Here is a 23,170-nt window from a genome sequence, read left to right as displayed (position 1 = left end):
ACCTAGTGGAATTCTGCATGTGATTCCACTCATTGGAATACACGCAGTTCAGCTCAAACATTCCTTTTAGAAGCCAAATTAAAGTCAATTCTCAGACTGTTTACTCCAGCCGGTATAATAATGGAGGAAATGGTATGAAATAGTAGGGTTGGACATCCAAAACACCAATTTATGAACTTAGCAAAGCCCCGCAAGTTTCCGTTTCGCATTAAAACCGCGTTAAACATTGCGACTCTGAGACTATTTCCTATTTATATCGAGAATGAACGGACTTATGTCCATGGCGATATAATGGTATTTAAATATTAAAAGCAAAGGTTTTATGACATGGATACGTCAAGCCTAAATTAGGGTAGGTATTTCACGTATGAAAAATATGAGCATCAATTTATTGAATAAAATATGCATTCCGTGCCATCGTATTACATCTAGGGACGTTCGTTGCTGTAAACTGGTGCCCATCAATTTTCGAATAGAGCCACATGGATGATAACAAAATGCGACGTTACAATAATAAATGGGTTATACTTTTACGCCTCCGAGTACATGACTTGAACGGTAAGAATTCCTATCAAGTGTTACAGTATATTTTTTGTTCCTTGCTCACATAATTGCTTAATTGAATCCTGTTGAAGTGCTCATCACCTTTAAAGCTTCGCCATTCTTTTCTCTTCTGAATGCGGGTGGATTTTGCCACATTAACTGACGATAACTACAGTTGCCTTAAGCAGCAGCTTTAAAGATTCCGATTTAACTCCACTGAGCTTTCGGTATTTCAAAGGACATGGTGGCCAATAGGAGCTCTAAAACACCTGCCAGTTCCGTTACTCTAGACACTAAATGTCTTGTTATCACCTTAAGTAGTAAGTTATCACCGCAGCAGGGCCAGCAGTAGATATGTTAGGAAATAAGCCGTTAAGGAAACTACAGTACGAGTAGTTTATGCAAGGAAAATATTTTATGGGTCGAGATAGAAAGCGTTCGTGTTTAAAAGGAAAATATTGCGTACACTGAATCTGGACGAGGTTGTTTCTATTTTCCTATTTATCTACATATGTAGCTATAATTATTAATTAGCGAATTATTGCGCTTTGCGTAGTTTCTCTTGGTTATTGTCTATTTACTACAAAAGTTTAATATGTATAGGAAAAATACCGAATTAATGTTGTTGAAAAATAGGCCGGAATTACGTAGAAGAAAAAATCCCATCGACATCGTGCAGTATTAATTAAACAGGCTCATAAAAGTCCTATGGCTAAACCTAGATTCTTGTCGGTATATAATTTACTCAACGGCTCCGGCCATATCGTAGACTGTAATTAATATGAAACGATATTAATAGAAAACTAAATAGTGTAATACACTAGATCGGTAAATCTGCTGGACAATTAAATATTATTTCCGTTAAAGTATATCAATATCGAAACAAATCACTCTTTAATAGTACATTTCGATTAAAATATGTAATTTTGTGTAACTCCAAATGCAAAAACGCGCCTGCTGTGCATGTGACCTAAAGAAAAATGATAACTACCAAATTAGGTGTAAATAGGCGATTTGACATTTTGGAAAAGCAAAAAATGGCTAAAGAGAGTTTGGGCTCAAAATGCCTACAAATTCATTAGGACCTGAGTATGGGCTTATTTTTGGGAAATTATTGAACGTTCCTGAATTGCAGTTGAGCTATTAAAAATTCTTAACTTCCAAATTATGTAACGTTGCGACATGAAAATTTGGCAGAACAAAAAGGAAAGCTGATGACAAATAGTGCGAAACTTTCATTACAATCTGAGCATGGGCAGATTTTTCGCTAATTTTTGAACTTGCACGAGAAATTCACGAACGTTCCTGAATTGCAATTGAGCTAGAGAAAAATGATAATTGCCAATTAACAAAGAGAAATTTGGGCGCAAGAAAAACGAGGGTTGAAGTTGTAAATTGAGAAACTTTAAAGAGACACTGAACATTGGCTCATTTTTCAGAAATTTTTGAACTTGCATTTGAAATTCAACAGCGCTCCTGATGTGCATGTGAGCTAACGAAAAATTGAACTTTCCAAATTAGGTAAAGTAGCGAATTGAAATATTGGCAAAGCTAAAAAGGTTGGCTAAAAGATTTTGGTTAAAAATGTCGAAAAGATTATTAGAATCTGAGTATGGCCTGATTTTTCTAAACTTCATGAACTTCCGGCTGAAATTCATAAACGCTTCTGAATTGCAGTTGAGCTAATTAAAACATCGTCACTCCCTAATTAGGAAAATTTGCGTCTTGAAATTTCAGGAAAGCGAAACGAAAGGTTAAGCACAAAAATTGCGCAATTTTCATTAGAATCTGAGCATGAGCTGATTTTTCGTGAATTCTTGAACTTGCACTTGAAATTCATGAAAGTTCCTCAGTGGCAGGTGAGCTAAAGATAAAATAATAAATTCCGAAACTAATAAGTTTGAAAAGAAGGTGTGAGCAATAAAATGCGAAATGTTTATTGGAATCGTATTATTTGGACTTAAATTGGTATCGTACAGTCAAAAAGCGCTCAAAAATGGCACGAAAAAGTCAACTATTTCGGATCTGGAACGTCCAGAGTATTGTTCATTGGATTTGTTGTGTTATTCACTACCCTAAGAAGAAAATTATATGATTTAGAGGCATTTGAAGATGTTTAATGTTTTTAGAAAAAATCAATTTTACATCTTATGAAATTTTCGGTGAAAAGTAAAACTTTCATAAGTATGCGTGTTTTTGAGTTCACTAAATTGCTTTCGACGTGAAAAGCTCCCCAATAAACAGCAGATCGCTAAATCTGCTGTCCAATTAAATATTTTTTCTGTTATCGGTGAATTAGATCAATAATATATTCGTCAATAAAGCAAAAGAAGGGTTGGAACGTGTATAGAAACAAATCACTATTTAATAGAACATTTCGATTAAAATATGTAGTCCTGTTTAATTAGGCATGTCCACCTGTCAAATAAATTTATCGTTATATGAAACAATAATTGAAATAAGCATCCAAGCTAGTTAATGAATTGTATAAACAATGAGCGGTTTTTTATAATTGAAATTTACTAAATACAAAATGCGCTTTTTCGCTGCTATTTTCCGCAACCATGTTTAAATTTTTTCGAACGAAAAATATCGGAAAAATATACCTTTTGTGTCGATTTATCAGTTCGGGATTCCGAAATTTTCACATGCATGCGTTTTTGCTCAATCGTTTCGTTTTGTAGTCGCGTTTAAGCACTCTGAGATATTTAGAAAAATAGAGGCAACGAGCAAAATTCAATTCAGTCGAAATTCGCTCTTGAAATTAGTTGCGGAAAACACTTAAAATGAAACTGGGTGCAAAAGTCAGTAATATAAAGGTGTTTCAAATGAAGTGTGCTCTGAGGCAAGAAGGAGGCGAGAGCTTTAACCCAGTCCCGGGTGCCTGAGATTAGCACATCTCCAAAACTCTACTTACTTACATCAGAAAACTTTCACGATTCCAAAAAATTTCACTGTTGTTTGCAGTGTCCACATGTTTGTGGCCATCATGTGGGGAAAAACTGCTTGAGCATCTCTCCTGCTGATTACAATAAATATGTAGTTCTATCGTTGTTTCAGGTTGCTTGGGTTCGAGTAGACACCCAGACCATTCTGTCCATCCACCATAACGTTATAACGCAAAATCCACGAATTTCGCTATCTTACAACGACCATCGCTCATGGTACTTGCATGTAAAGAACGTCCAAGAAGTGGATCGAGGATGGTACATGTGTCAAGTTAACACTGATCCTATGAGATCCAGAAAAGGGTATCTCGAAGTAGTTGGTAAGTTGAACAGTTTTGCTATTGCGTAAGGAATAAAGACAAGTTTACCAGTTTGATTATGGTCGGGATTTCATTTGGCCCATCTGGCTCCGCAAAAATGCCCCTCATATTTAATATTGTCAAAAGTTAGAATTTACGAGATCATTCTGGTAATCCAGTGTCGTCCATTACGTTTCACAACGACATCGCTATTATTCGGTAATAGTACTTTTTATCATGGAGTTTCCACTTTTCGCACGTTAAACCACGCGTCCTCTGTTGACATCCAAAGGTTAATATTGAGGAAAACATTCATTTGCGACATTGGGACGGTGCGGTGAAAAATAGCTCTCCATATTTTTTTTGGGTCTGCTGCATGACTCAATTAAATTTTATAATGTTGAAAGGTGAAACGATTATTTCCGGAGAAATGCTTTATTTTCCTGGGAACCGATAAAAGCATATAGCGCAATCCAAGCTTTGAAGGGATTAGACTGGGTTAACTCGTAACTTTAGTGTCACATTTCATTCCCAACTGCAACTTTTCCTTTGTCACCGAACAATTAAGTTTTATAAGTCGAATGCCCAAATTCCTAAATGATTGAAACTGGTGAGTTTTTTGGGCTTTTGGGCCGTCGTCGAAAATAATTTCTTCCTGACGTCTCGCAAGTATGAGTGGCTTGCATTCTCAGAGGTGTTTATTCCAAAGCACCTCTGAAGACCCAAGCCGCGTTTCACGGCGGCCTAAAAACCCAAAAAACTCCACCGTTTCCATAATTCCTGTTTCGGTTTGCGATAATTTACATACAAAATAGTAGTTGTTAAAAGCAGACATTTTTATTTACTGTCGCGATGGATTAACAACTCGGCAAGCTTCAAAATTTAATTGTTTGTTATTTTCAACCAATAAAACTAGCTGTCAAAAGCAACGAGAAGTTTATCACAATTAAAAATATCTATAATAAACACAATTTATTCCTCGAAAATTTCTCGCAACGCACATTAAACCATTAATTGAGTTAAAAAATGTAGAGGCTGCACAAGCCGGCCGATCCCGGCCTGGAATAAATGACCGCATTTTCTCCTCAAATAAATATTGTTGGCTTTTAATTATAAAATTAACCTTTTTGCCACATTTTACACGTGAATAATAAATATTAAACACATTGATAAAGGCGGATTATTCGGCATCACTATAATCATATTTAATTCAATTATATTTGTTGCACAACTTTTATAATAAACAATTCAATTTGTTTTGTTGGGTGGCCTACGAAGCGAAGTTGTATTTCTCAGTGTTTTACTTTCGATCGTTCCGGTGTAATTCCAAACCAAACGAGGAAGTTTGCAAAATAATTTAATAAAGAACACTGCGATATGTTCCTTTATAAAACCCAGGCAGATAATATTTTAGAATTAATGGCCTGAATAACACTTAACACTAAAATGATGGTAAAGTTGCGCAGTTAAATAGCAGGTATCGCGTGCAGATTTCGCCACTACAGCTCAATGCTCACTAATGCATTTAAAAGGAGAAATCGCTCTTTAAGTGTCGCAATAAAATAAAAATCTAAACAATAAAATCGTACTTGCATGTGCCCGACACCACAGCGAAAGAAACCTTCGTGTGTGAACAATTCCTTCTTCTGGCAGACTCACAATCCTTTCCAGTGTACTAATAAAATATCAATTTGAACGGCTTTGTTTCACGACAATCGTAAAACTGAGTTTATTGTTTTTCAAATAGCATCATATGACAGTTTGGAAAAGCAAAACGCCTACTGAATAAATAAAGAATAAATTCCCTTCTCACATTTTCAAATGTAATTAATTTTTTATTGAACCAAACAATCACAGAACTGGAACGAATTCTAGAATTCTTCAATGAACAGTGCCGCTCAAAAATGTTTTTATTTTAGTTGTACAGTCAGGTATATATCGTCTGGAGGGTGTAAAACGCGATTAAAATGGGACGAAAATGTCGATTGCTTGGAATCCAAAGCTACTAACGTGTTCTTCAATGAAGTAGTCGCATTATTTGCTTCCTTGGAATGAAAATGATGTATGATTCGAAGAATTTTGAAAAAAAATATCAAAATTATAAATGTGCGTTTTTTGCGCTCAATGTATTGCTTTCGACCTAAGTCTTAAAAAGGTTTAACATTGGACAAAAAATCCATTATTTCGGATTTCAAATGTATAGCGCGTTTTTCATTGAACTTGTTGCAACCCTCACTTCTGTGATGATGAAAATTATGTAGATTTCCAGGCATTTAAAGATATATGATTTTTTTCGAAAAAATCGGGCTAAAAAGAAAAAAGTCAAAATTTCACATGAGTGTTTTTTGAGCTCAATGTATTGCTTTCGACCTAAGAAGCACCCCAATATGCACATATAAAGTATTTGGGTTTTTAATAGAAAAAATACCCTCGGTTAAAGGTCGTGACCGCTCAAAAAAGGCTTAACAGTAAGCTTGCTTTTTTGAGCTCAATGTATTGCTTTCGACCTAATAAGCACCCCAATATGCACATATAAAGTATTTGGGTTTTTAATAGAAAAAATATCCTCGGTTAAAGGTCGTGACGGCTCAAAAAAGGCTTAACATTAGACAAAAATTTCATTATTTCGGATTTCAAACGTATCGCGTGTTTTTCATTGAACTTGTTGCAATCTTCACTTCTATAAGATGAAAATTATGTAACTTTCCAGGCATTTTGATATATTTGATTTTTTTCGAAAAAATCGAGCTCTACCCCCTTATGAAATTTTGGGAAAAAAGTCAAAATATCACAGGCGGGTTTTTTGAGCTCACTGTATTGCTTTCGACCTAAGAAGCATCCCAATATGCACATATAAAGTATTTGGGTTTTCAGTAGAAAAAATATCCTCGGCTAAATGTCGTCACCGCTCAAAAAAGGCTTAACATTGGACAACAATTTCATTATTTCGGATTTCAAACGTATAGCGTGTTTTTCATTGAACTTGTTGCAATCTTCACTTCCATAAGATGAAAATTATGTAGATTTCCAGGCATTTTAAGATATTTGATTTTTTTGGAAAAAATCGAGCTCTCCCCTTATGAAATTTTGGGAAAAGTCAAAATATCACAGGCGTGTTTTTTGAGCTCAATGTATTGCTTTCGACCTAAGAAGCATCCCAATATGCACATATAAAGTATTTGGGTTTTCAATAGAAAAAATATCCTCGGCTAAATGTCGTCACCGCTCAAAAAAGGCTTAACATTGGACAACAATTTCATTATTTCGGATTTCAAACGTATCGCGTGTTTTTAATTGAACTTGTTGCAATCTTCACTTCTATAAGATGAAAATTATGTAACTTTCCAGACATTTTGATATATTTGATTTTTGTCGAAAAAATCCAGCTCTACCCTTTATGAAATTTTGGGAAAAAAGTCAAAATATCACAGGCGGGTTTATTGAGCTCAAAGTAATGCTTTCGACCTAAGAACCATCCCAATATGCACATATAAATTATTTGGGTTTTTAATAGAAAAAAATCCTCGGCTAAATGTCGTCACCGCTCAAAAAAGGCTTAACATTGGACAACAATTCCATTATTGCGGTTTTCAAACGTATAGCGTATTTTTCATTGAAGTTGTGGTAATCTTCACTTCTATAAGATCAAAATTATGTAGTTTTCCATGCATTTTGAGATATTTGTTTTTTTTTCGAAAGAATCGAGCTCCACCCTTTATGAAATTTTGGGAATAAAGTCAAAATTTCACAAGCGTATTTTTTGAGCTCAATGGATTGCTTTCGACCTAATCAGCGCCCCAATATGCACATATACAGTATTTGGGTCAATCATAAGAATATAATAAAAATAAGAAATATGCCGTCGATTAAAAATTGCGATTGCTCAAAAACTGCTTAAAATGGTTCGAAAATCTATATCCTTTCGATCTTGAAGCCTTCAGGGTCTTGTGTTTTGAACATTTTTCGTAAACAATTTTTTCTCAACGCATCTAAGTCTTAAATAAATGCGTCCATAGCCAATTGCACAAACAAGTCTGATAATCTTATTAACGGATTATGAATGTCATCGATGTTAAACAGTTCGCTTCTATGTTTAGTCCTCTTTAGATGTTCACATTAATAAGTATGTTTCTGATTAGGGATTGCGTTGCTTCCGGTGGGTCAATTAGTCTCTGAATATAATTAGATACAACTAATACTCCGGAACTAATTAATGGAATTAATATTCCCCAACTATTGACATGGTCTGATTTCATTGGGAATCGTCTGGAGCCCATATCTTGGCAATGAGTTCAGACATTGAAATCCGGTTTTGTGTACTGGATCTTCAGAACATTCGCGCATAATTATCTCTCGAATAATTTTTTTCAAATCCGAACCAAATATAGAGATGTAAATTTCAGCACGCATTAAAAAAGCTTTGCTTTGTATATTCCACATATTTGCTTTGGATATTTATTTCTGGTGCTTCGCAAAACTGTACGATTCCGAATTTTGTTCCGTATTAATTTTGAACGTTATTTTTTCCATTCGAACTTCGCTGGAGAGTCGATTCGATAAAATGAATTTTTGTTTCAGTTTCTCCAACTATCATAGATCAGGAAACCAGTTCCGACATGGTGGTCCTTGAGTCGACAAATGTCAGTCTGACTTGCAAAGCTACAGGATATCCTGAACCGTATGTGATGTGGAGAAGAGAAGACGGCGAAATCATACGCTACAATGGAGAAAATGGTAATGACGTAATATTTAGGAAATTTCATTGCCGGGAGTAAAATAAATCTGCCCCTTTGCGGGAACTCCACAGATTTTATCTCTTTGAATATATGGGGGTACCATAAAGTCAGAGATTTATCTCTGCTTATTATGTGCCGTAACAAATTAAATCGATAACAAAAAGCAAATTGATTCTATTTTCAAAGTCTTTTTCTTTGATAATGAGTCCCAAAATTTTTGTGTTTTAAATAGACAGAATGTCCGCAGGTCTTCTTTTATATTGATGAAGGCTCAAACTTGTCATCAAAACACACATTTATTGAAAATGTGTAAGAAATTTCAAAAATAATTACAAATTTAATCTGTAATTTGGTTGGTGAAACTTATCCCTAAATGTATTCTAGTCAGGCCAAAGACGATGATAACATTTCATTGGATTTTCAAAAATATCGTAATTTATATTGAAATATTGCGAAAGCGTTTGAAGGAATAGGATTGAGGACAGGGTGATGGCCAGTCAAACGGTGCAATAATTTGATTAGCTATTTTGGAGTAACCATCGAATAGTCAAGCGGAAGTTCTTCATTAAATCACCAGATAGTCAACGATAGTGGAAATAAAATTACAGCGATTATTGGACAGATAAGGCACTTTGCTCCCTAAATGGAGAAGTTAATACTCTAAACTGTCGAATATGGTCAATAAAAAATATCCAGTTTGCAAAGCAACCAGCATGAAATACCTGAAAATCAGCTAAATAACCAAGGGCCATTTCCTATTTCGAAGAAACGGTTGATAAGTTAACAGCAGTAAAATGAAGCAACTGCGGCAATCAATAAATGGTAATTTTGGGTTAGTAGGAGGTTCAGATTTACACAGGAAAAATGGAGGTGAATGATTATTTGTTTGGTACATTGTTTCAAATGCCTGCGGGCAAATAGTAAGCGTGACCTCTTATTGAAATGAGCAATTAGCAGAACATGATGTAGTGAGCGACGGGTCATTAAACATGAAACGAATGTTCACCTTCAATTCAAATAGTCCAGCTAAACTTCCCAGAGCAACAGTGAGCGCGGAAATTTATACCCTTGTTTTCACCCTTAATGTATGAAAAAGGACATTATGTCACGTGAAAGATGTCGGGGCCATTCGCCACAGTAGAGATAATGGTAATTGAATATTTATGAAATTTTATTACCCTCTAGAACGCGTGTAAAAAGGACGTTTTGATTTCGAAATGAATTTTAAATGCCGCGACAAACCGGCTAATTTGTTATTTATTGAAACATTTTCTCAATTACTATGAAAATTGCTTTTACACCCTCCGACTGTTAAATCATCTGAATACTTTAACTGTAGGCATGTTGCATTAACTATTTGAGATCACGGCAGAACGACATAAATATAGCTTTTATTTCATCACATATTTTATGATACTTCAAGTGTAAGTCGTCGGCTTTCTCTTTCGTTTTATTGGTGATGTTTTATTCCAGTATTTTTTGCTAATCAGCAAAATTGCAAAACACTTGATGATTCATGTGGAAAATAAAAACTACGTCAAATACACGTGTGTCGTAATGAAAAAACTTAATTTAATTTCAACTCTTTTGTAATCTTTGGTTTCCACCAGGAAACGTTTTGTTTTTTTGTAGTAAAACACGGGGTTAAAACAATGTCCAGTTTCATAAAACGCCTTGTTTTATCAACAAATTCTGTTCTAAACGAAACGCGAATAAAAATGGGATATCAAAGGCTTGTTAGTGTTCTTTGATCCGACAAAAACAAACGTCATATCCTATTAAAATGCTAAAATATCTGGGTATATCCAATTATCAATAGGTTAATGGGTATTTCGAATGTGCCTATGAACATTCAAAGTTAAGTGCGCAAAACTCGGTTGGTTATCTGGCTACTGGCACAGAAAGCTGGAGCTTTATGGAGTACAAATGGCATTTTAAATTGTGAATAGTGACCTGTTCCAGCAAAAATTAGGGTCCATTGTATGCCTATTTTGCGTTCTTATTTTATGGAGCTAAATGTCACAAACAAGCGGCGCCATTCAATTACACTGCTCAGTTCGGGGTGCCAGACCAAAGGCATTTAAAAATCTCTCTGCCGGTATTATTGTGTATAAATGTGCAGTCACAATGCCCTAGTAACACTATTACGAGGTTTTTTTAAAGCTTTTTACGTTGTACATGTCTGTTGTTTAAACTCTGGAAAAGCGCTGAAAATCACTTTTATAGCCGAGGGGATGTTTTTTGCTTGTACGCCTAAAGTGCCAACCATCCTGACATTTAAATCGGGACTCGATGCTCAATAATGCTCAGCAATTATCTTAACAATGACCAAACGAAGTGGTCTTTTATCTGCATTCTCTGCTCTAGTTTAGTTGCTTTAATTGCTGCGTTGTTATTGATTAATTTGTGCAAGTTTTCGAATATTCCGTATGTTTATTATAAGTTCTACTCAAGGAATGTTCATTTCCACAGGTTTAAACAACTGGATGATCAATTTATTAAATGAACAAACTCTAATACATTTGCTTCGGATTTGATATATCACGCTAAATGCTCAAACCCATTTCCTAGTTTCTCGCCTGATGTTGAAACAGCTTGGAAACAAAATTAGATAAAAGTATTAAACGAGTATTTTATGTTAAACTAGCTAGGAACTAAGGCAAGAGCTTTGATTTGATTCTTTGGCAAAGCTTTCTTTAGCCGAATTTTCCATTTGCGATACAGCGCTGAGTTGTGCATTTGTAAGTCCGAATGTTTCGTTGCTTGTTGGCCTTATCATTTCCATTTTTGCATTTTCCATAATAAAGCTTAAGTGGTATCCGACACAGATTAGAGAACAAAAAATAAAAAAATCGCTCGAAACCAATCCGCTTTTAGTATTGTATAGGCGGCTCTTGCATCTATTCATGCATTCTTTCTATATTCCCTCAGATATTTTCCAACTAGCCAGGCATTATTTTTGTTGCCGGTTTGCATCAGTTTTAGTGCTTATCGCTTGATTTAACGTTTAGGGAAGTTTCTAATTTAGCAAATAAATTCCATGAAGAAATAAAGGAGTTTAACGGTGAAAAGTAATCCTCTATATATCGCAATGTAAAATGTGTCGGTCGTTAAAATCCAGGTTAAAATCGATAAATCCCATAGAAAATGGACTTACTAAACACACTCTACACTCCATAAACTGACTTTGCTAGTTTTTAGTTTTCTCGGATTTAGCAAATGGAGTTGCCATTGTTAACAGACCGTGGCTTAGCAAATTTCCAAGTTTCTAGACCTGGCTGATATTATTCACTTGCACGAAAATCCACCTCAGAGGTGGATTTTCGAATTAAATTTAAATATTGCAAAAACTTCGAGTCCCTATCACTCCACGTCTTTGGCACCTTTGCTGTAATTTATGTTTAGTAATATTCTATTTGAGGGATTAAAAGTTTGACTATCGTAGTTGAATTTTAACTCAATTCGCTAAAGCTAAATTTGAAATTCAAATTCGTCAGAATACACATTTTTAACTTTTATAATTCCGGCCAGCTCGTGATTGAGTGAAAAGCAAACTTAGAAGCCTGAAGTCAGCGCTAAGATCGATTTTATTCTTTATTGTTTTATTGCTTAATGTTCCAAAGTATCCACGAAACACAAAGCAGAACTTCAACATTGTTTCTGTATATTTCAGATATTTTTCGGTTTTAACATTGCCCTATTGGATCGAAATAACCACAACTCCCGCTAAATGTTCGATTTAATAACACAGAACGTTTAAGATAATATCCTGATAATGGTCTTAATACTATTTCAAACAAAGAGATGTAGTGTTTTCGACTAAACATTACTTCAAAATGTATATATTCTCCGTTGTTGGACTGGTTAGTAGTTAGCTTTCAAAGTTAATTTAGCTTAATAGGCTTTCAAACATACGCTTACAGTCCTTTTACATTTAAACTTTTTGTACTGTAGTGGAAACTTAATACCATAACACCATCGTTTCATAGCGCGATAAAGCGGCAATACGGAAACGAAATAAATCTCCTGGACTTTATTCTGGATATTGTTATGGCATATTTTACAAGCTCGTTGAGAATGACAGAGTGAATTGGTCACAGGGACTTTACTTTGGATTTGATGGGAATTGCTCGCTTCACGGAATGTGAGAGCTATCGGCACGTGTATATATGGTATTATACCTGGAGATATCAAGTGATCTCCACTATAATATTTCGATTCACTTCCTTATTCACTTTCCACTGGAGGATGGGTTTTTTTCCAATTTCCCTACAGCATATTCTATGCCCTTTTTGTTGGCTAATTAATCTTCTGATGTTCCTTGTGTGCTACTAAATAAGTCACTTTGATAAAAGTCCGAAAGCTTGAGTCAGTTCCTATACGTAATTTGCATTAACAATTGCACTGTTTATTTTAGCAAGATCATGCCTGTTTGAGTCCGCATAAGTGCATGTTATAATGCAGGTCCCTGAATGAGAACGCCGTCGAGACTTTGTTTTTACATTCAAAATGGCGAATAATTGCAACTTCCACCAACATAACGCTTGAAACTTTGCAAGTCGTTAAGTTAAATAAACACATACAAATTAGCTTTCGCGGAAACAGTTTCAATTCACACGATAACATCAGTCTTAATAGTGCTGAATGGAATAATCTAATTTATATTAGCAACCGTTTGACCTGTTGGGCCTGGGTAACTCAGAGAATTTTTAGGAGTTGGCGCAGTGCTGCGCAAGTGGCTTGGCGCTCCAACCCAACGCACCGGCGCAGTAACTCGGTTGCTGGGAAAACTTTGATGACCTTTTCTTTAAGTTGTTTTTAGATTTTCGTTAAAAGTCATTTATCAATAATATTTTAAAGTTTCTACAAGACATCAGAATTGTTCAGTTTTAGCAAAGTTTCTTCTAAAATCTAAATTTTATAAAGTTTCACTTAAAAATACTGACAATCTTAAGGTATCGTCTAGGTAAGAAAAATCGTCACCCCCATCCCTATGAAGACTGTAGAGTTTGTTAAAAAACTGTGGTTTTTTAGTTTTGACTAGACTTTTTTCTTGCTTTATTTTCCACTCAAAAACTATTTTGTTAAAAGTTTCATTTAAAAATACTGACAATCTACAAGGCAAATTTATAGCTCTGCAGCAATTTTACAAAATGTTTTTTCAGTATCGAATTCGGGACAAAAACGAAAATAAATTACTCCCGTTTTTCCCGAAAAGTATTAAGATTTTCTAAAAAGTCGATCACGAATCCGAAAGTTTTTAATCAAAAGCACAAAATAAATTATTGACTCATGCTTTTCTTATTTCCTGACAATCATGGGGTATTTTCAGCCACAAATGACAAAATTTATGTTGAATTACAAATTCGCTTTATTCATCGCTTTGCAGGGAATTTTAGAAAACTCATTTTCCGGTTCGAATTTGGAACAAAAACCAAATAATTTCGTTCAGTTTTTTACGGAAATTAATTAAGATTATCTTGAAGACACAAAGATCGCAAAAGTTTACAAAAAATTGTTTAGAAATGTTGCCACCCTTATCGCTCTGAAAATATTTAAAGCTTCTTTAAAATTTCAGGTCCTTCCAGTTTTAGCAAAATTTTGCTTAAACAATTCTTTCTACGCAAAAAACGCATTATTTTCTAGTTTCACTTTAAAATACTGACAATTTTCATGTACAAACTGTGAAAAATTATGAAATACATTTTACTGGAACACTCGCTTCCATATCAGCTTTGAATTTTTTTTTCTAGAACCTTTTGCAGCTTCGAATTTCAGACGAAACCCTAATAATTTTTGCTGGATTTTTTTCCAAAAATATTTCCCCGAACAGAACAAGCGAAAGTTTATATCACTTATTTGGAAAAAGCGTCATCTTCGACGCTGTGAGTAATTTGGTTTCTTTTAAATTCCGGTGTCTCAATATTTCTAAACAAATCTCGGTCTCACCAGAAAACGCATTTTTTCCTAACGTTTTACTGCAAAATACTGGCAAACTGAGAGTGTTTTATGCAAAAATATTAAGAGATCAGCCAAGAAATCTCGCCGTCTCTATAGTTTGGTCGACTTTCTCCTCTCTTTGAAAGACCCAGTTTACCTTTGAATTTGGGACAAAATCGAAACAAAACCATCTTGGTTTTTCTTTCGCACTCGTCACACTGATCGCTCTGAAGAATGTTTAAGTCTTTTAAAAATTCCCGTTTTTTCCCGTTTGGACCAAATATTTTCAAGCAGGCGTTTCTCCAGAAAAAGCAACTCAATGAATTTTTAGGAGTAACGTATTGGTGCTCCAACCCAACGCTCCGGCGCAGTAGCGCAATTCCGTTGCTGGCAAAACGTTCCTCATGAAAAATGTCGATGACCTTTTTTATATGTTAAAATTCCAGTCTCGGTCATCGGTAAATGAGTTATAACTCATTGATCGATGAGCTAAAACTCATTAACTCAGAGAGCGGCAACAACTCAACCCAGTGTTTCGCAGGTCGAGTTTAATGATAATCTACACGAGGAAACTAAAAACATGAATACGTAAAAACCTCTTTGTTGGTTTTACGAGTAATTGACTGTGTGTGAAGTATGAACATTAATGTATTGAGGATAACGACGAATTTAACTTCTAATTGAATAAATTCAACGTTAAAAATCCCCAAATGAGGTGTCCATTAAAGGAAATTGCTCAGGTATGGTAAACCGATAGCAACTTTTCTTCAAACTGTCATTTAAGCCTTAAGTGGATGAAAAAGTTTAGAGTGTGGGCTGGAGAGTATCCATAAGACGAAAAAAATTGTAACTTGTTAAATATTAAATATGGCCAGTTCAGTTTTCCTTTCGTACGTGTATAATAAATGTATGCGACCCTGCAACATATGGGAAAGCTCTCAGAGCCAACAACTGCCATCGCTGATCTATGGCGTTAAATCAAAAAAACAATTTAATTAAGCGAATAATATTAAGTACACATATATTTTACATTTAATTGCCGCAATGATGTTAATGTTGATTTCTGCCATAACAGAAATATCAATTTTCCCCAGCCCATTACCGCTATCCCCCATAAATCAACACCCTCTGAAACGGATCAGTATAACGACATTATTTATTTCTGTTCCAGTGAACGTCGTTGATGGAGAAGTTTTGTTCATAACGAAAGTCAGCCGCTTGCACATGGGGGTATATCTCTGCATCGCCTCCAACGGAGTTCCCCCATCGATAAGCAAGAGGGTCCAATTGAAAGTACAATGTAAGTTAATGTTTACTTAATATCTTCTGCTTCCTTAATTGATACAGGAACTTGATCAATCCATTAGGGTTCTGTATGTTACTTAAGCAATTCGGAAATCGTGTTTAACGATCGCTGCATTTTATTCAAATAGCAATGTTCATGTTGCTCAGTGAGCAAATTTATGGGCGTTGTAACGTTTGGGACTTGAAAAGTTGCCATTAAGAGACGATAGGTTTTCCAGTTGAAAATATTAATTGACTTTGGTCTATAGAGGCTAAATTAGGCCGGAAGGAACATGTCAGAAAAAATGTAAATGAATTTAAAATTAAAATTTTGCAATATAGCTGTACAACAAAATTTTGACCTACAAACCAATTATCAAACATTCATGGCTCTATGGAATTCAGCTCTGGGGTTGCACAAAAAGCACGTAATCACCATGTCTCGTCAGAATTGTTAATCTTCACAGAAGTTGGAAGCTTGACTTTTGAAAAATAAATCGAACGTTATGCAAATACAGTCCAAGCCATCTACAGCTGCATCAGAACCCAGAAGCCGACCAGTTGCTATAAACCCAGAATTTGTACTGCAGATTGAAGAGAACGAACTCCTTTGAACTGATATAGTGTTTTAATAAGGGCATAGTATAGTGTGCGAGTAAATATTGTCTAACTCCTGCGAGACCTACAAATATTCACAAAAATTCTATTCCATTCCATTAGTAGAGAAGTTAAGCGCTGGCATGAAACAATCACTGTCGTTAGCCAATAAAAATCGCATCCATGTTGGCTCCTATAGGGAATGTTCAATAAGTCCCCATTTCTACCCTCAACTAATCCATCAATCTAGCGAAGGGTGGAAAATCTTAGCCAGCTATCTTGACAGATATACATCGTGTTAAATGTATGAGTTGTTTGGGATCCCAGTAAAAGCCAATTTAATATTAGAGAGCCCGGTAGTGAGGGATGTTCGGGGTTAGATTTGCTTTATCTAAAATTACATTCGCGATTTTCACTTTCAGATACCCGACGTTTGCGTTTTTGTTGTGCAAACAATTTTCCGATTTATTGCACGGTCAATTAAGCGGTTTATGGTTGTTCTGAAGATGAATGGGATGACTCACGATGCCGGAAGTGATGAGGGTGTAGTGAAAATAAATCCGATCATGACAAAGAGCTTTTTTCAATTGTCGATTAGGTTTCGGAAAATTAAATATTTAAAGAAAACGCTATGAAGTTCATCAGTAGAAAGTGAGTCTCAGAAGTCATGTCTACATTCATTTAACACTCAGCTGTATGTTTCATGGGAAAAAATTGAACTTCAAAATGTTTATCGGTTTTTGTCAAGGTACATTTGATTCAAAAACAATTACCACCTTCACTAGGTTTTTTCAGTTGGATGCATCTATTTTTTTATTTCAATTTTCAATTATCCCTTGTCGAAGTATGGTTCAGGTGCCACCTCCTGTACCTAAACTCATGGAATTTACTAGTTACAAAATTATTTAACAAAATAACAAGATGCCTTAAAAATAGACAAAAAGACATTCGCTTGTAGCGAAGTTAACGGGACGAAAAAAATCGAAATTCTCTGTTGCTGGGTTTGGTGATCGAACACGTACCCAAACAGCAGCAGCCCAATTATTTGATGAAATCACCTTCAACGCCCTCTCATAGGTGAAAGGGTGGTGGATTAAACAGAAGCTAAATTCAGAGAATTTGCACAGATTGGTCTGAATCTGGACGGTCTACTTGCGATCAAAACGACCTGGCGATTTACTTTCTCTGGAGGAAATTGCATTTCCACTCTTTCGCCGATTGGCGTCAATTTACACTTGCGGAAATCTGTTGTTCACCGGCTAGTTCGAAAGCACAAATATCTTCCCCACAAAGTTATTCCATTGCAAGAGTTATGGGAAGATGATCTCGAGAGGCAAAATTAGTTTCACAAAATCATGCAAAACATGTGCAGTGGATAGATATCTACTACTTTTTTAAATGAAAAAAGTGGCGACCATACCTCATTTTTGGACCTCCCTGTATACCCAAAGAAATTTGGTATAAAAATGCATGTACAAATGAAAACTGACCGGTTGGGGCTTTTTTCTGAAAAACAGTGAACTACTAGTCGAAGGAGCATGACTTGGCTAGTGGTCCTCTCACTAACCAGATAAGAATACGGTGGTAAAATCTAATGGAATAACGAATTAAGAAAAAAGGGAGAAGAGAAGAGTGGTAAATCGTGAAGCTGATCAAATAAATATATACGTTGCGAAGCAATTCTAACGGCGGGCGCTTCGGTTTCCGAATCACCTTTTCCTCATTGTATATTTTCCAAAGCTAATATTTTTGTCTCTTTGCAGTTCCTCCAATGCTGTCCATCCCCAATCAACTGGAGGGCGCTTACATCGGCCAAGACGTCACTTTGGAGTGCCGCACGGAAGCGTTTCCAACTTCGATCAATTACTGGACGACTGAACGAGGGGACATGATTATCTCAGGTAGTAAGTATTGTGCCTCTGATGTTGCTTGTTAAATCAGAATATCCTCGGGTCAAGTATGTGAGCACGTCCTCGATACTTAAGCTATTTACGACTTATATTTGCTTCCTTTGGATGTCTAGACATGTCAGAGGGAGGACACTCTAATTTGGTTGTCCTTGCGTGACCTGTTTTAGTTGGGGGCTTTTTGATCATTTCGGACCTTCGCTGCCAGAAAGGCCTGCCATTAGTCCCTGTTTCTCTGGGGTTTTTATTTTCAATCGGCACAAAATTTCTTCTCAGTATTCTGTCAGTTAAATATAAATAGAGTTAAATACGTGGCCACCAATTGAGAGGCCAGAAAAAATATTCAAAGCTGAAAGGAAGATGTCTCAGCGACGTCCTCTAATTCTGTACGGAAAATGAACTGATCCAACTTGGAGCATTTATTATGCGTCCAAAGAGGTCGTTCTCGCATTAATTTTGGTCAGTTTTACGAAGCTGGTTTCCGACGGACAGGGACAATAGATTTTAAGCAAGCCTGAGGTTAGTACATGTGTACAATGAATCATGTTGGGTTAGTTATAAAAGTTTAATTAAAAAGAGTACCTCAGCGCTTACAAAAATAACAAGGAAACTTAAGTATTTTCGACAGAGCCACTGAACACGTTCTAGCGATATACCCAAAAGCTATTAATCAACGTGTGAAATACATAAATCAGCAATGCCATTAATCATGCCACTGGAGAGTGTATTATGCTGTAGTTAATTAATTAAATACGAAAAAACTTCCCGCATAGATTGTTCACTTTGGACATGTTATTTGCCTGCTTGCTGCGCATATTTCTACCCTTCTTCACGACCGTTTCAAATAAAAAAACCCCTCAACAGTAAAATTGCATTATAATATTTCGCACAAGGTGTCACCTTTTTGGAACTTTAATATACATACCGAATATGGTATGAAAATATAGCTGTAAAAATGCCGAATAAAGCGAGCGGATCGGATATTATTTCATCGCTTTTTGTAGACATCCGACTGCTGGCTTTCGTATTTCGTATTAATATTTATTGCCACTGATGAAGTGAGCTGATAAATATAAAAGAAACTCTCATTTTAAAGTGGATCGCTATAAATTGAATTTACGTCAATAACCAATAGCATTTCTATGGTAATTGCTTGACCATGGAAAATATTTACATGTTTATAAATCATAGTGTAGACAGGTCTAAAATTGCAGTTGTTGATGCAGTTGGCCCAATAATATCGTGGAAAGCACCAACCAAAAAAGGTAAAAAAATTGTGATGAATCCGAAACTATTCGTGATTTTACAATGTAACTGCTACTGGAATAGGCAGCTTTAGGCCAACGCGCACTAGAGCGAACCGAAGCGAAGCGCCATTGAGGAAAGTCGGAAGTCTTCCAAGAGAAGCGAAGCAACCTTTTGAAATTCTTTGCCGTGATTATTCGCTGGTCTGGAACAACTACTTTTGGATTCGAAGCTAAATTTTGCTTAATTATTCCTGGCTTAAAAATTTTGAACAAGTTTCCAATAGACAAAAAGTGTCTTCGGCGCTTAGCTCGTTTCCGCACCAATGTTTCTCCTAGTCTCAGATCAAACAGATGCATTTTTCTATGGGAGCAACAAGGTTTCTTCAACGAGCTCGTTGCATTCCTGGTTTCTTTCACATGCAACTGGTGTGGAATAAATTTGACTTTTTCAAGAAAAATCGACCTTTTCACAGCAACATGTTGCCGACATTTTCGGCAATAAATAACATTTTCACTTGCGTGATTTTTGAGCTCAATGGATTCCTTCCGACCTAAGAACTTCCCCAAAATGCAGATATAAAGTGTTTGAAAGCACAATAAGGAAAGTATCGTCTCTTAAAAATCGTGACCGCTCAAAACTGACATTAATTGGCCAACAAATTATTTCGAACGTAAAACTATTAGAGTGTTTTGCAACGAGCTCGTTGCATTCCTCGCATATTTCAGTTGAAAATTAGGTGAAATTTGATGAATTTAAACAAACGACGTTTTTGGAAAAATCGACCCCTTTATGACATTTTCAGCTAAAATTCAAAATTTCACAAGCGTGTTTTTTGAGTTCAATGGATTCGTTCCGTCCTAAGAACTTCCCCAGTATGATCACATAAAGTGTTTGAACCCATCATAAGGAAAATATCGCCGCTTAAAAACCATGACCGCTCATAAACGGCATAAAATGAGCTGAAAATGTGAATTATTTCCAACGGAAAACTGCTAGTGTGGTTTTCAACGAGCTTCGTTGCATTCCTCCCATCTTTCAGTTGAAAATTATGTGAAACTTGATGAATTTTGACAAACTTGACATTTTTGAGAAAAATCGACCCACCCCCTTTTGAAAATTTCGGGTAAAATTGGAAATTTCACAAGCGTATTTTTTTGGACTCAAGAGATTTTTCCGTCCTAAGAACTTCCCCAATATTCACTTATAAGGCGTTTGAACACATATAATAAGGAAAATATCGTCTGTTAAACATCATTACCGCTCAAAGATAGCATAAATTGGGCAAAAAATGTTAATTATTTCGAACGTAAATTCCGAACTAGTGCCTACAGTATTTTTCAACAAGCTTGTTGTATTAGTCGCATTTTTCAGATGAAAATGTTGTGAAAGTTGACGACGTTTAAGAGACCTGACATTTTTGAAAAAACACCTTTATGACATTTTCGGCTAAAAATCAGAATTTCACATACATGCTTTTTGAGCTCAATGAAATGTTTTCGACCTAAGAAATTCATATGGTCGAAATATGAAGTGTTTGGATCCATCCATAATAAGAAAAATTTTATCGGCTCAAAATCCTGACCGCTCAAAAGCGGCAAAAAATGGGCTCGAAATGTAAATTATTTAAGATATAAAACTACTGGCGTGTTTCTCAAGGAGCTCGTTTCATTCCTAGCTTTTCGAGATGAAAATCAGATGAAACTCGGTTAATGTTGAGAAACTTCCCATTTTTGGAAAAAAATCAACCTTACACCCTTCCGTCCCATTTCTGTCTTTTTGAGGACTTTTTTGTTGAGACTTTCTCTGACGCTTGAGACTCTCTCTTGACTTTTGAGAAGCGCTGCACGAGCCCTTGAATACCCAAGTTCTCTATTTCCATCAATAAAAGCTAATTAATTTTTTCAAAGACTGTTTGGTTCTCTGGCCCTCAGGACTATTTCATAGGTCCTCAACCTGAGTTCTCGCCTATATTTTTCGAAAGTACAGTCATATTTTACAGGCCAAACGAATATTTATTTGGCAAAAAGGCTTCTAGTAAAATCAGTTGTGTTTACTAAGCTTTAGGCAGCTTAACCAGAAGTTATATGACGAGCTTAGCAAGTATATATAGCAAACTGGGAACGGTGCCATGATAAATGTAAGCTTAATTAAATTCTGAACAAAAGTGGAGAAAAGGTGAGACATCGTTGCATCACTCAACGCTTATTCCAACTATAAATTTAATTTTAATAAAATTATGTTTTCCATGCAGCTGCCAGTGAGGTTTAGGGTGCCTCAGGTTGAGGTGGAAGTCGGAATTTGTCTATAGTAACGAGTAAGGTACCAATTTGGCTGTTTCATGAAATATGCAAATTATTAACTATTGCAGATCTTTTGCAGCAATTTTAATTAGCGACAAAATAGAAGCTGTAGAAGAACAAATGCGTGTTAGAGGTCGAAAGGGGGTTTAATGTGAAATATGATAGACACCGTATATTGGAATCGTGTACTTAGGACTTCCAAGACGTCGTTCAATCATCCCTAACGTGCTAAAAGTCAATTAAACTCGTCGGTCATTAAGGAAAATACAAAGTAGACTACGGAAAACTACCCTTTAACGTCATGCGTTAAACGTATTTCCATTTCATAATGCGAGTACAAGATTTTTGTTCAGATAATGGAATGCATTTCTTTCCATGACCATCAAATAATAAAGAACGGAGCTACTCTAGCTAATTTTGCACGAACGCTCTTTCAGATTTGCTGCATTTAGCTTAATTAATTTCTTTCTACACTTTAATCATTCACAAGCGCTGAGTTCAAATGATACACATTGCTCAGAGATAAAAGCAAAGTTGATACGTAAACGCAAGTCACGACCGAACATTTGATGTCAATCCATCAGCCAGGATCCTTTGGAAGAAGAATGTATCCCATTTAAGTTCCTGAGCTAATTTTATTTTGCAACCAGTATTTAGAAGTTGTACAAGCCGCAGGGAACTTAATAGCGAGTTAGGTGACACTGTCAGTGCAAATATGCGGCGAAATGCAAGGCGTTGCATGACAAATGAGAATTTAATTAAATTGAGAGTAAAACCAGAGAAAGGACTGCCCCTAGCTGCGACATTTGCTCCGATTCTCTGGTTCTGAATTTAGCTCAATTTAAATTATTATCCCACTTACTGCCCAAGGATATGCATCACTTAGTAAGCACGCAGAATCTCTAATTGAATAACTAAAGCTAGTTACGTTCACCTCTCTTTTAAATTCGTCTACTACCGAATGCTGCTTTGATCTTTTTTGTTTCGAAATGCTTTTTTGCAGCTTTATTAATCCTCCATCCCAGATTTGCATGCCTGATTGAGCATGCATGCCTTAGCATTTTAAATCTATATTAAGCTAACCCGTTTATTAAAACTTTTAGTAGTATGCAAATAGAGCACCAAGCATCTAAAAGGCGTGAATATTTGTGAAAGGATTTGTTATCGAAGTGCAACATTTTAAATACATAAGTTCTAGATAAGTTCTATTTTGTTGAGGCGGGTTCATTTTTTTTTATACAAACTTTTTTTTGGGTATTTCGCCTCAAAAATGTTTGTATTTAAAAAAGACAGAATTTCCTCACGTCTTTTATTACAGATTGATAAATAGTGCTCCTATTTCGCAATAAGAACGAATTATTTATCAAA

At 35.6% G+C, this 23,170-nt stretch overlaps 1 protein-coding gene across 3 annotated transcripts in view; it reads left to right on the top strand.

Moving 5' to 3' along the window:
* The window catches only part of LOC109541153 (neurotrimin), an 87,627-nt gene that overhangs the window by 48,768 nt on the left and 15,689 nt on the right, over nt 1–23,170 (top strand). For 2 of the 3 annotated variants that reach the window (XM_019909921.2, XM_019909920.2), the window contains exons 4-7: nt 3,604–3,811; nt 8,369–8,524; nt 15,638–15,766; nt 18,111–18,251. In XM_019909921.2, the coding sequence (XP_019765480.1) occupies nt 3,604–3,811; nt 8,369–8,524; nt 15,638–15,766; nt 18,111–18,251 (634 nt within the window). The remainder of the gene's footprint in view (nt 1–3,603; nt 3,812–8,368; nt 8,525–15,637; nt 15,767–18,110; nt 18,252–23,170) is intronic. The other variant, XM_048670453.1, reaches the window with a different exon arrangement.

Source organism: Dendroctonus ponderosae, unplaced genomic scaffold (genome assembly GCF_020466585.1).
Source record: "Dendroctonus ponderosae isolate FM_Combo_2020 unplaced genomic scaffold, Dpon_F_20191213v2 Dpon_F_20191213_1, whole genome shotgun sequence".
NCBI classification, from domain to species: Eukaryota; Metazoa; Arthropoda; class Insecta; order Coleoptera; family Curculionidae; genus Dendroctonus; species Dendroctonus ponderosae.
Note: the sequence above shows the minus strand (reverse complement) of the source record. Positions and strands in the feature narration are given on the sequence as shown.